At 42.0% G+C, this 15,516-nt stretch overlaps 1 protein-coding gene across 2 annotated transcripts in view; it reads right to left on the bottom strand.

Moving 5' to 3' along the window:
• Positions 1-3,524: 3,524 nt before the first annotated feature.
• The window catches only part of UGGT1 (UDP-glucose glycoprotein glucosyltransferase 1), a 110,308-nt gene continuing 98,316 nt past the window's right edge, over positions 3,525-15,516 (bottom strand). For both annotated transcript variants that reach the window (XM_007127050.4, XM_007127051.4), the window contains 4 exons: positions 14,381-14,495; positions 10,180-10,296; positions 9,565-9,733; positions 3,525-7,814 (listed from right to left, as the gene is read on the bottom strand). In XM_007127050.4, coding sequence (XP_007127112.1) covers positions 7,789-7,814; positions 9,565-9,733; positions 10,180-10,296; positions 14,381-14,495 — 427 coding nt within the window. In that variant the 3' untranslated portion in view covers positions 3,525-7,788. The remainder of the gene's footprint in view (positions 7,815-9,564; positions 9,734-10,179; positions 10,297-14,380; positions 14,496-15,516) is intronic.

Genomic DNA, 15,516 nt, shown 5'->3' with positions numbered 1-15,516 from the left:
TGGGTGCTCCCCTGAGAATCTAGAGAACTGGCTGCACCTGGACCTAGCTCCTCACCAGACAAGGCGTTCAGGTAAAGCTCTTCCTCCTGTCCAGGCCTGCTGCTTCTGTCAGATGGAGGGATGGAACTTAGAGCTCTAACGATTTACCTTTCCTAAGCATAAAAGCTGAATGACGGACCAGACGGTTTTAAAGAAGAGAAGGAAAAGTTTATTGTGTTGAGCAGACCTTATTTTCATTACAGTACCAGGAAATTCATTCTCAATCCATTTCAGGCGCAGAGGGCTCTGCAGACTTTACTGCCCCGCTGCTTGTTCCCGAGCAAGGGGCAGCACCTGGACCTATGTTGCATTTAATGGAACAGGATTACAGTAAAATAGAAGAGATACAAAGGTTTTTTTTTTTTTTTTAAGTACATAGTTTCTTTAAAAATTCTAATATTTTTCTTTGTTTTTCCATGTTTACCTTATTATTAGCAAAAACAACTGGTTGGAAACCACTGTACTTGATCATCTTTTCTCAAATTGCTGACCTTAGGGTAATGTATTTTGCTATTTTTATTCTGAAGAGGAATTATGTCCATTTCTCTGGAAATCTAAAAGGTGACACGTAAGGCAATGCATAAATTACAGGTGGGATGAAGGCCTTGGCGCAAACCCTAACCTGTGTCCTACTTAAATCTGCCACATTTGGCCTCTGTGCTGCAAGGTAATTGGAAAAGACTCAGGGGATGGCTTCACTTTCGGACCGCTTCTGGGGAGCATGCAGGTGCCTGAAGCTGATTTCGTGGTTTGTTTTTATAAGCTGTCAGCACTCAGTGACACGCTGAGAGGGAGAGATCCTCTACTCAGTGCCCTGACTCACCGCCACCCAGAAGCGTCATTTCTGTATTAGATTGAGAGATCAAAGACCAAATAATGAAAGAGAAACTGGTATCTTCCAGATACTCTGAAGTACCAACAAAGACCTGAGTTAATGACGTCGAATTTGTGGAATTCAGTCAGGTTATTACCAAAGTCCTGATAAAGATCCTTCCTCACTATAGCAAGACTGGGAAAGTAGGAATTTAAATTAAAAAGGTTATCCCACCAGACTAGACACAAAACGGCGATACTCAAGTTGATTAACCCTTATCATCCCACAAGTGTCCCCATAAAATCAAATGCTTAAAAAACGAATTATTAAAATTACACAATGGAATATATTTAAATAACTTTGCACACAACACACCCTCCATTCGTTGTTACCAAGAGAAAGCTTCGCCAAAACATTTCCACTTCCATGATATCTGATACCACAGCACTAACATTTTACTCAGAAAAATGCACGAGATGTCCTCTTGAAACTCTTTTGAGTTGAATTATTTCTTTTAATCATCCATGGCAATTTCAGGAAAAAAACAAAACTGCTTTCAAGTAGCCAAATTTACTCCCAAGGCGGGTGTCGGGGAGGAGGAATCATCTTATACTCGTTGCTGTGAGGGCGGGGTCTGACCCGTTCCAAGTTCCGAGGTCAGTAAAGTGGAATTCCCAGCCGAAGGAAACTGGGATTTTCATTTCCCTTCCAGTCTCTTCTGGAAACCGCACTGCTGTCCCTGGCCGTCAGCCCTTCATTCAGTAACCCTGCAACCAGACAGACGTTGTTCGTTCCGTCAGACCTTTCACAAGGTTCATGATATGAGAGCCTTGAGGACAGCAGAGTCGATTAAGCTCCTTTCTTGGAAACTACTACCTGATTTTTATGAAACCTTTGCTCCCCCCCAGCCCCCGAGCTGAGCTCACACAGTACGTGGGCCTCTACCAGATGCACGTGCGCTTGGTAGGCAGGCAAACAGCTCTACGTTTCAGTTGGAAGTGCCATTTTGACAGGTTCAGCACTCCCTCTGGCGTGTGGCAAACTGCCGCACCAGCGCTCTCAGCGTGGCAAGTGTTCGGGACGCTTTAAAACGAAACACAGGCACGTCCCCGCAGCTCCGAGAGCTGGCCGCGTGCACCCGTTCTGACCTCCATCAACTACCACTGTTCGCAGGACACAAGAACCCACACTGCTGCGTGTCGTGCTGATGTGTCACATTATGTCACATCGCTCTGGCACTGATTCAGAAAGAAAACGTTTCCACTAGGGCATGATGAAGGGGAAACAAATCCATTACGTATGAAAAGATGGTTGAAAACAACGTACTGCCAGTAGTTTCCGGAAGCTTGCACTTCTCGGTGAAATCAGTTCATGTTTCTTGTGAAAAATCTCTCCTACCTATCTTTCCCATCACAATTTGCTTTCACACGGTAGAGAGAGCAGACAAAGCTGAGCAAGACCGAATCTTAGTGGCGGTATCATTTCCCAGGGCGCTAGAGGTTCGTCTTGGAAGTTGCTCATGCCACGCGAACCAAGATATTCCTGGCACGAGGAGGGCCCTAGGCCGTTTCAGAAGCAAGCGGGGTCTCGCATGTTTAGATTCAACCGTTAATAAGACTTAAATTTAGGGTGGTGACAAATATAAGGGGCAACGAGGACACACACACTACACAGGGAACAGATTTCACCTTCCTCATGTACGATACGCCTAAGAGCCCAGGCAGAAAGACGTGGAAAGGTGGCCTGTTCCACGTCCCAAGGGAACCAGCGTTTAGAAAGCACATCCCCGTGACTTTTGTTATTTCCCACTCAACCCCTAGGCCGTTTCAGAAGCAAGCGGGGTCTCGCATGTTTAGATTCAACCGTTAATAAGAAGACTTAAATTTAGGGTGGTGACAAATATAAGGGGCAACGAGGACACACACACTACACAGGGAACAGATTTCACCTTCCTCATGTACGATACGCCTAAGAGCCCAGGCAGAAAGACGTGGAAAGGTGGCCTGTTCCATGTCCCAAGGGAACCAGCGTTTAGAAAGCACATCCCCGTGACTTTTGTTATTTCCCGCTCAACCTCCCAGAAAATGAAGTGGGAAAACGCACAACTGCGCCCCTGGTTGTACCCAAACTTCAGTTTAAGCATCCTCTCCTTGTAGAAGCTGTTCCTGACCACCAAATCCCCCCTTCCCTCCTCCACCGCAGGTGCCCTCTGTCACGTTCTCACAGCCACAGGGGCCCTCTGCCCAACCTCCACCTCTGCAAGCGCTCCCTTTACACCAGCTTGCCGTGTCCAGTGAGCACCTGAATGGCGGGAACCATAACTTCAACCTCAAATCCAGCCCCAGCGTAGGAGCTCAGAGAATTTGCAAAATGAACAAAGTCCATGCCATCCTTCCTGTTATGGTTAGTGCTTCTGGGGCAGCTTGCCTGCCAGATCCTGCCTGGGGCAGTCCCCCAAACTTGGGGACCTAGAAGAGGCCTGGGTGCTCCCCTGAGAATCTAGAGAACTGGCTGCACCTGGACCTAGCTCCTCACCAGACAAGGCGTTCAGGTAAAGCTCTTCCTCCTGTCCAGGCCTGCTGCTTCTGTCAGATGGAGGGATGGAACTTAGAGCTCTAACGATTTACCTTTCCTAAGCATAAAAGCTGAATGACGGACCAGACGGTTTTAAAGAAGAGAAGGAAAAGTTTATTGTGTTGAGCAGACCTTATTTTCATTACAGTACCAGGAAATTCATTCTCAATCCATTTCAGGCGCAGAGGGCTCTGCAGACTTTACTGCCCCGCTGCTTGTTCCCGAGCAAGGGGCAGCACCTGGACCTATGTTGCATTTAATGGAACAGGATTACAGTAAAATAGAAGAGATACAAAGGTTTTTTTTTTTTTTTTAAGTACATAGTTTCTTTAAAAATTCTAATATTTTTCTTTGTTTTTCCATGTTTACCTTATTATTAGCAAAAACAACTGGTTGGAAACCACTGTACTTGATCATCTTTTCTCAAATTGCTGACCTTAGGGTAATGTATTTTGCTATTTTTATTCTGAAGAGGAATTATGTCCATTTCTCTGGAAATCTAAAAGGTGACACGTAAGGCAATGCATAAATTACAGGTGGGATGAAGGCCTTGGCGCAAACCCTAACCTGTGTCCTACTTAAATCTGCCACATTTGGCCTCTGTGCTGCAAGGTAATTGGAAAAGACTCAGGGGATGGCTTCACTTTCGGACCGCTTCTGGGGAGCATGCAGGTGCCTGAAGCTGATTTCGTGGTTTGTTTTTATAAGCTGTCAGCACTCAGTGACACGCTGAGAGGGAGAGATCCTCTACTCAGTGCCCTGACTCACCGCCACCCAGAAGCGTCATTTCTGTATTAGATTGAGAGATCAAAGACCAAATAATGAAAGAGAAACTGGTATCTTCCAGATACTCTGAAGTACCAACAAAGACCTGAGTTAATGACGTCGAATTTGTGGAATTCAGTCAGGTTATTACCAAAGTCCTGATAAAGATCCTTCCTCACTATAGCAAGACTGGGAAAGTAGGAATTTAAATTAAAAAGGTTATCCCACCAGACTAGACACAAAACGGCGATACTCAAGTTGATTAACCCTTATCATCCCACAAGTGTCCCCATAAAATCAAATGCTTAAAAAACGAATTATTAAAATTACACAATGGAATATATTTAAATAACTTTGCACACAACACACCCTCCATTCGTTGTTACCAAGAGAAAGCTTCGCCAAAACATTTCCACTTCCATGATATCTGATACCACAGCACTAACATTTTACTCAGAAAAATGCACGAGATGTCCTCTTGAAACTCTTTTGAGTTGAATTATTTCTTTTAATCATCCATGGCAATTTCAGGAAAAAAACAAAACTGCTTTCAAGTAGCCAAATTTACTCCCAAGGCGGGTGTCGGGGAGGAGGAATCATCTTATACTCGTTGCTGTGAGGGCGGGGTCTGACCCGTTCCAAGTTCCGAGGTCAGTAAAGTGGAATTCCCAGCCGAAGGAAACTGGGATTTTCATTTCCCTTCCAGTCTCTTCTGGAAACCGCACTGCTGTCCCTGGCCGTCAGCCCTTCATTCAGTAACCCTGCAACCAGACAGACGTTGTTCGTTCCGTCAGACCTTTCACAAGGTTCATGATATGAGAGCCTTGAGGACAGCAGAGTCGATTAAGCTCCTTTCTTGGAAACTACTACCTGATTTTTATGAAACCTTTGCTCCCCTCCAGCCCCCGAGCTGAGCTCACACAGTACGTGGGCCTCTACCAGATGCACGTGCGCTTGGTAGGCAGGCAAACAGCTCTACGTTTCAGTTGGAAGTGCCATTTTGACAGGTTCAGCACTCCCTCTGGCGTGTGGCAAACTGCCGCACCAGCGCTCTCAGCGTGGCAAGTGTTCGGGACGCTTTAAAACGAAACACAGGCACGTCCCCGCAGCTCCGAGAGCTGGCCGCGTGCACCCGTTCTGACCTCCATCAACTACCACTGTTCGCAGGACACAAGAACCCACACTGCTGCGTGTCGTGCTGATGTGTCACATTATGTCACATCGCTCTGGCACTGATTCAGAAAGAAAACGTTTCCACTAGGGCATGATGAAGGGGAAACAAATCCATTACGTATGAAAAGATGGTTGAAAACAACGTACTGCCAGTAGTTTCCGGAAGCTTGCACTTCTCGGTGAAATCAGTTCATGTTTCTTGTGAAAAATCTCTCCTACCTATCTTTCCCATCACAATTTGCTTTCACACGGTAGAGAGAGCAGACAAAGCTGAGCAAGACCGAATCTTAGTGGCGGTATCATTTCCCAGGGCGCTAGAGGTTCGTCTTGGAAGTTGCTCATGCCACGCGAACCAAGATATTCCTGGCACGAGGAGGGCCCTAGGCCGTTTCAGAAGCAAGCGGGGTCTCGCATGTTTAGATTCAACCGTTAATAAGACTTAAATTTAGGGTGGTGACAAATATAAGGGGCAACGAGGACACACACACTACACAGGGAACAGATTTCACCTTCCTCATGTACGATACGCCTAAGAGCCCAGGCAGAAAGACGTGGAAAGGTGGCCTGTTCCACGTCCCAAGGGAACCAGCGTTTAGAAAGCACATCCCCGTGACTTTTGTTATTTCCCACTCAACCTCCCAGAAAATGAAGTGGGAAAACGCACAACTGCGCCCCTGGTTGTAGACAGAAGTGGCGGCGGCAGGGGCATCCTCTCTGAGGGCTTAATTAACCCTCAGATGGACCTGAGTGAATGTTTTCCGCTCTCACTGATTCTATCCCTTCAGCTGCTCTGACCAGGGGAGGACCAGCGTTGGGGGGGAACTCATGCTAGAGTCTTTGTCAACAGCGACACCTCTGAGGGACCTTTTTAGTCTTGGATCGATTTATCTAAAAATCTTTCGGGCTCCCTCCTCCCCAGTTTTTTAATGGACCTACAAAAGCACGCTCAAAAGCTCCCTCGGACTAAGAGACTCCCGAGCTAACTTTGGCGTGTGAATATGGAAAAAATTAATTCCTCGATATTTGTCCTAAGACTTTGGAAGGAGGCACAGTCCACGGAGTGCTCTGCTGCCGTGCCCTGCAGCCTGGGCAGCCGGGGGGCAGGACCTGCAGCCTTACAGCCACGCAGGCCGACAGCACCCGCGAGACTCCTCTTGGCGCCTCCCGGCCCTGCCCACCCAGCAGGAGAGGCTGCCTTCTGGGCTGCTGAAGTGAAGACACGAAAAGCCATGACCAAAGGGCCAAACCTGCTTCAAGACGCAACTCTGTGGAGTCAGAACGGGTGGAACACTGGCCATTTCTGCAAGTCAAAGGCAGCCCACCGCACTAAACTAAAAGGAATATAGAACAGTGTATAGAAAAAGTGAATTACACAATCAGAATCTCTCCCGATCTCAGATCCGGGAGTCTTCCGCCGAGAAAAGTCAAAGCCAACTTCCCCTGGGTCTGAGAGACAAAAATCCCGCGGAGAAGAAGAGGGTAAATGATGCAGTGACCTTCCTGAAGGAGCCCTGAGCCCTTCAGGATGGGTCACTAGAGGGGCTTACTATGGCTGTATCCAGTAAGGAAATAACAGACTTCTTTTTTAAGAAAGTGGGAAGAGAAAAGCAAAGACTTTCACAAATTAAAAAACTGCTTACAAAACAATTACTTAAAAAGTTCACTGGGGCTGGGTGGAGAATAAGGATAACGTCTTCATCTCAAATTAGTCACAATGGTACCGACGGTTTATAAAAAAGAACGGCCGATTTCCGGTCCTCCTCGCCCTCACCCCAGCACTCCAGAGCCTCCTACTCCCGACATTTTCCCGACCCTCAGCCCAACCCACCCCCATCCTAACCCCAAATTAATCGGCCCCGAGCCGAGCCTGAAGACACATGATTGTTGGTTGGGTTTCAATCTGACAGTGAACCTGATGCTGGGGAAGGGCACAGGGGGATGCTGGCGCAGACCCCGAGGCGCGCAGACCTTGGGCAAAGCTTCTGGCGGCGGACGTGGGCGGCACGTGCCCTGCGGCCCAGGCTGCAGACTGAGCTCCGCTGCCCGTAGGCTGAGGTAAGGAAGGACACGGTGGCTCTGGCTGGTGGCTTCCCGAGACAGTGTGGCACGTGTGGGCTCCTGGGTGTGTGCACCACAGGGCTCTTTTTCTTCCAGTTGCCTCTGCCATCTTCCCTTCTGGTTAGAAGCCTGCTCTTTATAGAGAGTCCCCCAAAGATCAGCCCCTTGTCTTCCTCTGAGGTATGAATCCAGTGGAGCCTTGACTCCAGAGATCCAGAGCCGCCAGCGTGCAGGAGTCAGAATGAACGGTGCGGCACACCTGCCCAGCCAGTTCATCAGCAGTTGTATAGACAGATTGGAAAAAACTAGCATTTAATATAAAAAGTGTTCTTCAAATGGTGTAATTCCCTATCCTCCTCTGGAGATCATAATTCTTCACGTTTCTGAGGTCCTACAGAAAAGGAGAACAATTGAAAAGAAAAGGAATTATTGTCAAGTTATAAAAGTACAGACTAGGGACTTCCCTGGCGGTCCAGTGGTGAAGAATCCGCCTTCCAACGCAGGGGACGCGGGTTCGCTACCTGGTCGGGGAACTAAGACCCCACACGCCACGGGGCAACTAAGCCCGTGCGCCTGAGCCCACGTGCCGCCAACCGCAGAGCCCATGCGCCCTGGAGCCTACGCGTCACAACTAAGAGCCCACATGCCGAACTGAAAGATCCCGAGTGTTGCAACGAAGACCCGACACAGCCAAAAAAAAAAAAAGTACAGACTAGGCATTTTCTGGTACGAAACCTATTATTTGTGCCCCTACCTCCGCTGTATCTCTCTTTCTAAATTTTTAGGAGCTTTGGTTTTAGTGTGTTTGTGTTATATTTTGAAAGCAAAAACAAAGTAAAAAAGACATTTTTATTTTTAAGAACATGGAAACTACCTGCATACCCCTAACTCCATCTAAATATTGTTTTCACAAGCACAATATTTACTTCTAGTAAAAATGCACATACTTTTAGTCAGGAGTCTTCTTTTTTCACTTAATAACATATAAACATTTTCCTATGTAGCAGTGTAGCTCATTTACTATTCTCTATTTTGGGGTGTTTAAAACTGTTTTTTAATGCCTTTGGTTTACAAGTAATAATAAAATAAATTTCTCCATGTATGTAACTTTTTCTTGTATTGAATTATTTCTTTCAAGGTAAATTCTCGAGAGAGAAATTACTGAGGATATAAGCATTTTAATGGCTCCCGACAATCGACTGACTGCCTTCTAACAAGGACTGTTCTAGTGCACAAAGCTTCAGCAAGGTTCACCCAGAACAGGTTCATCACCATCTCCCCCAACAAATGGCTATCAATATGTACATTTTTTTCTATGTAGTATGTATTAATGATAGATTCCGTTAATTTGATTACTGTTTCCTCAAATTCATTTATATTTGTGTTTTCCTCTTATTTAAACAGTATGTCTACATTCTTTGCCCATTTATCTATGAAAATCCTTGAGGTTTTACTCATGAACTTATTTTTATGGTGAATATCCAACCTTTTAGCTGTGATTTTAATATCACGCCATAGTCTTCAGAATCACTCAAGATCCATGTTCTATAATTGCTTTTTGAGAATTCGTTTTGAGCTGAATAAATTAAAATCCAGAGCCCAGCTTATTAATGGGTTTACAAAAGGTCACTTTTGTATTCTAATGATTTTTTTACATCAGCTACCATTCGAGATGCACATATAGTAGGGAAAACATTATATGAAGATTTAGTCCTTAGAATACTATTTTTCAAATCAATACGTTCTCTGTCTTGATCCTAAATGTGTTCACTCACTAGTGCCTGGACATATTTAATTAAAAACCAAGGAATCTGACAAGAGATCCCCCAAATAATGTCAGGTTTGGCTTACGTATCACAAAACTCATGAACCTAAATAACAATAATCACAATGAAAGCAGTCTTTCTTCAAAAAAAGAAAGAAAGAGAAAGAAAGAAGAAAAAAAGGGCAGCAATTGCATTAATAAATACTGTTTAGAACCCAACTGAATAAGGAAAGTGAACAATATACACTAGCAGATGTCAGGATGGAAGGATTAAATAACTGTTTCTTCTAGTCCTTTTATTCATTATTCTGCTTTTGCAACAAACAAATTAGACAGGCCAAGAAGTACTTGCCTGAAGCCAAGAGCCTGTACGTACCTCCTCGGCTCGGTTCTTGTGCCGATGCGTCTTTATGAAGTGCCCCCGTTTCCTTCTCCTCCTGAAAGCGTGTCTGTAGCTGTTTGATCTCCTGATCATAGTCCTGCCACTCTGGGACAATTCGAACAGCGGCCTCCAGCTTGGGCTCTTTGGTCATTGGATTATTACACTGTGAAAACCAAAATAACATACTTCAACTGAGGTGAAGGAAGGGTATGTTACACAGAATTCAAAGGTGTTTCTGTTCTTGGGTTACAAGTCCTTACTGGACAAAAATTACAAGACTGAGGAAGCAAATGATATTAGCAGAAGCAGTGTGGTAGTGAGTGGGCTGTACAAAGCTTCTGCAAAGAAGTTGTGGAGTGCTACTGGAAGGCAGGAAAAGAAACAGTGGAAACATTACAAGGCAGAGAGTGATCTGGAAGATCAGTGGTAACGTCACCAATTCTAAGTAGTGAAAACAAGCCCATCACACACTGGAGGATTTGGCTTCCTGCTGAGGTTGCTATAAGAAGTTCTGCAGCCCCTGAACTACACAGTTAAAGAGAAAGACTAAATTATCTAGTCATCCATCAGACTGGACTAAGATGCAGAAAAGAGCCACCGACAACTTACCAAATCAATTGTTTTTGCCCTCTTCTTAGAGGCATCGTCACACCATGTTTCACACCAAAGCCATTCTTGAGGGAGTGATTTAATTGGCACCTGGTGGATCATGTTATTGGGCAAATCCTGTTCGGAAGAGAAGATAAAACACAACAATCTAAAGTTCTAGGGGAATAAACAACAAGGTCCTACTGTAGAGCACAGGGAACTATATTCAATATCCTGTGATAAACCATAATGGAAAAGAATATGAAAAAGAAAAAATATACATACGTATAACTGAATCACTTTGCATTACAGCAGAAATTAACACAACATTGTAAATCAACTATACTTCAATAAAATATAAAAGAAAATGTTTAGAAATAAAGTCCTAGGGGAAATTTAAATAAATGCACAGCAAATTAGCTGCTCATTACATATCACATGTCAATCAGAAATTTTTAAAACAGAAAGGGTCTGTACCAAAAACCTTAGAGAAACTAAAATATTTATTTACGGTGTTTTTAAAAACCACAAAGTTTAGAGGATCCATAAAACATCTACCCACAATAAGCATCTGAAAAACTTTAGCTTAAAACACAAATAGCCTGCACCTAGATTCCCTCCATGAGGGCAATTCTAAGAAAAACAGTACTGCCTTCTAAAAGCCAATTAAGCATCGAGTGTGGCTCTTGTACTTCAAGGTTTGGCTTAAAGGAAGCTCTGAATCCACCTTGTCTACTGAGGCTTGATCCCAGGTAGATGAAGCCCACATGTTTTCTAGCCAGCTGTACTCTATGCTTTGAAGCTTTTCTCTCAGGAAAACTTGTGCGTTTGACACACTAAAACGTTCCATTGTCCAAAGACACAAACAACCAATACAATCCGATAATTTCACTTCCGGGTATATACACAAAAGAACTGAAAGCAGAGACTCAAACAGATACTTGTACACCGATGTTCACAGAGGCATTATTCACAAGTCAAAAGATGGAAATAAGCCAAATGTCCATCAACAGATGAATATCCAAACAAAATATATATACATACAATGAAATATTATTTGATCTTAACAGGAAGAAAAGTTAGATACATGCTACAGCATGGATGAATCTTGAAAACATTATGCTAAGTGAAATAAAACAAACACAAAAGGAAAAATATTGTATGATTCCAAAAGTACCTGGAATAAGCAAATGCATACTGACAGAAAATAGATAGAGGTTACCAGGGGCTGGGGGCAGGAGAAAAGGGGAGTTAACTGTTTAATGGGTACAGAGTTTCTGTTTGGGATGATGAAACAGTTCTGGAGATGGACAGCTGCACATTGTGAATGTACTTAATCCCACTGAACATTTAAAAATAGTTAAAATGGTAAATTTTATGTATATTTTACCACAGTAAAAAATAATCAAGGTAAAATACAGTTACTTTCGGACAACAAAAACTGAATTTGTTACTAGTGAACACTAAGTAAAGGACCTTCTTCAGGTAGAAGGAAAACGATCCAATATGGAAGCCCAGAAATGCAGGGAAGAATGCAGAGTAACCAAAAGGGTAACTATGTGAGTTAGTTCAAATTTAAATAGATACCGACTGTATTAAACAAGAAGAATAACTTCTGGGGTTTAAAATATAGACAGATCTAAAATACATGGCAACCAAGTATTTAGGTTGAGATAGGGATAAATGGAGTAATGAGTTCTAAGACAATGATACTCAAAATGTAGTCTGTGGACTGGCAGCACAGAGTTTGCTAGGAATGCAGATTCTAAGGCCCAACCATATACCTACTGAATCAGCCTGTGGGGGATGGGGCCCAGGGATTAAGGCTTTAATAAGTTCTTCAGGTGATTTTTTAATATATGCTAAAATTTGAGAAGAACTGTTCTGATGTTTTTGCACTGTCTGGTAGATGAGTAAAATACACTAATTAACATTAGCCTTTGCAAAGTCAGAAATGCATACTGTAATCTCTAGGCTAATCATTAAAAAAATATTTTAAGTGTATAGTTTAATAGAGGGAAAATGGAATTATGAAAAAATCCTCAATCAATCTGAAAGAAACTGACTAAGAGGAAAAAAGAAATACAGGACATATGGAATAAGCAGAAGGACTATGCACAAGCCAAACTTGTTGGTGATTACATTAACTATAAACGGACTAATGTTCAAATTAAATGACTGTCACAACCACATGAAAAAACAAATCGATATAAGCTACTTATAAGAAACAGAACTAAAACATAAGGATAAAGAATGATTGAGAACAGAAGGATAAAAAAATATACCATGTAACACTAACTAAAAGGAAAACCAGCATAGCTACACTAATACCAGGTGAAGCATGCTTTAAGCCCCTGCCCAAAAAGCATTAACAGAGATAATAAAAGGTTAATTTGTCAGACATATATATTCTAAGTTTTCGGGCACCGAATGATACAGTCTCTAAGCACATCAAGCAAAATTTGACAAAACCAAAGACAAGAAAGATTTCACAATACGGAAAGAGATTTTAGCACAATTCTCTCAGTAACTAATAGAAAAACAGACAAAACACACACAACAACATACCACTAAACCTCACCTAATGGACATACATAGAAAAAAATTACACCTAAAATCTGCAGAATATAAAACCAGTTGAAATGTTTACCAAAACTGATCATATCTGGGTCAGCTCAACAAGCAAAGCTCAACAAACTTCAAATGGCTGAGATCATACACAATACCTTCTCAGACTAGAGCAACTGGGCTAGAACAACAACAACAACAAAAACCCTGGAAAATCTCCATGTATATAGTGAAAGAAACAAGACGGGAATTAAAATATCTATTAATGAAGGCAGTAATGGAAGAACTGAGAAACACAAAAGACACATAGAAAACAAGTAGGAAATTGGCAGATGTAAATCCTACCACACTAATAATTACATTAAATGTAAAGGGATTAAACTCTCTAACTGAAAGCCACATGGGCTGCCAGCTCACATCTATCAATTTAACAGATTAACAATAAGTATTACTCAAAATTACATAGAGCGTCAGGAATTCTTACACTGCTGACGGGAGTATAAATCAGAACTACTTTGGAAAACTGTTTGGAATTATCTAGTAAAGATAAAGATGGACCAATCTGAGGACCCAGCAATTCAACTTGGAGTTGTACACACAATTGAAATACGTATACATGTGCATCAACCAAGACATGTGCATAAACGATGATCACAGCAGCATTATCTTTAGAAGACAAAAATGGAAAACAACCCAAATGTACAATAAAGAAAACATACTACCACTTCACACAACAACACAGATGAATCTCACTAACATAACATTAAGCAGAAGAAGTTAGACTCAAAAGAGTACATCTTGTATAATCCCACTGAAGACAGGCAGAAAAAAACAGGTGAAACTATAGTGTTTAAGGACACATGTGTAAGTAGTAATTCAATACAGAAAAGCAACGGAGTGATTACCACAAAAGTCAGGATGCTGGATACTTCTGTTAAAGAGTGTGGCTTCTGGGATGCTAGTAATGTTGTTATTTCTAAAACTGGGTGGTAGTACATGGGCATGTGCTTTGTGGTAATTCATTGATGCGTATGAATATGTATATATTTATAAATTTTTGTTTTGTACACTCACTTTTCTTTATGGGTGCTATATATCACAAATGCTTAAAAATGTTTAAGGCAGACTTAAGAAAACAAAATATGTGAAACTATGTATCTAAAACACAAACTATAATCTCACCTCTAAAAAATGTTTAGCATTAATAAACAGTGACTCATCCAAACTTCTTAAAAAACACCATGGTTTCTGATATGGGAAAAAATGGGAAATTATGATACTATATTCTATGCTGTGAATCCTGAGCTAGTTAGTTCCTAAAGAAGAGAAATACACTGACCCTAGTAGGCAGAGGAACAAATTTATCAGATTAGCTGGGTACAAAATGAAAAGATAGGGTAATGGTTCTGAGTGGCAGTGTCCTCCTTCTATCTCCCTCCCCAAATCAACCTCAGGCCCATGACATTTTTCACCACTATGTCCTCTCTTGAGGACAGATAAAAATGTCACACACACGCACACAAATTCCTTTCCATGAAGACACAAAACACTGTCCCAACAGAGGAGAGAATTGAGAAGCAAATACTACTTCATTTTCCGACACAACATTGTATACCCATCACTGAAACGGTTAACCAAAAAAATGGCCACTTACTTGATCAAGATTTGAAAGGCTGTTAGGATCCTGACTCAGACCTTGGTACTGTCCCCTGAGTCTGTCACCAGCAGCTATTTTCCTAAACTTCTTCAGATCCACGACATACAATGCACTGGACAGAGAAAAGCCATTTGTTATAACCATGGATTATGGCCGGAAAAGTAACCGCACTGATTAATGGAACAGATCACTAGGCAAACATTCTGGCTTCTCTGTGAAAAGGTAAGCTGAGGTCTACAGTGGAGCTCAGAGTCAGGCTGTGCTACTTCAAAGATGGCTAAGGAAGTTACGACAAAACCCATATTCTGGTACCACAAGCTCACTTTGTCACTGTTCTTTAAGTAATTGCCTTCCAAAGGAAATCATCTCTGATAAAAGATTCCTAGCAAATGTCAACAGATTTGGTAATAAAGACTGATAACCATTAGTCAAAGATATCCTGATGATGTCTTAAATGTTAGAGGGAAAAAAAAAACACAACCAAATGTTACAGTTCTTTTGGACCAAGAACATAAAGTACAATACTGAAATCACCACACCCCAACATTTATCTCTACACATGCTGCTTCCTACATAACCCCCTACTCTCCAAATCACACTCTGCCCAGAGAAGATAATGTAGAAAAGCAACAAATGCCCAACAGATACAATCACTGTTTAACCTAGGAGTTCTAGGAATTTATCCTACAGATATACTTGAAATATACATAATTATGTATTTAATTATTCACTACAACATTGTATGTCATAGGAAGACCATAAATAATATATATACTGGAATAATATGTTGATGTAAAAAGGAAAACGGTCTCTCTCCTAGAGACATCAAGTAAAAAAAGCAAGGCACAAAACTATAAATAGGATAGTATATATTCTGTGTAAAAAAGAAGTCACAGTTGTTTGCCTAAGAATTAAGAAAGTCTGGAAGGACACACAGTAAATTAATAGAGGATTTTATCTGTTGTGGGAGTGGGAACTGGGAAGAAGAGAGACAGAATGCGGAAGATTTCTTTTCACTGTGTATGGTTTTTAATTTTTATTTTTGAACCACAGTAATGTATTACCTATTCACAACTTTAAACATACAAAATTACTTTTAAAGAAAATCAAACAACAGCATTAGAAGTACTCCT

Source organism: Physeter macrocephalus, chromosome 2 (assembly GCF_002837175.3).
Source record: "Physeter macrocephalus isolate SW-GA chromosome 2, ASM283717v5, whole genome shotgun sequence".
NCBI lineage: Eukaryota > Metazoa > Chordata > Mammalia > Artiodactyla > Physeteridae > Physeter > Physeter macrocephalus.
This window is presented reverse-complemented; position numbering and strand designations above follow the sequence as displayed.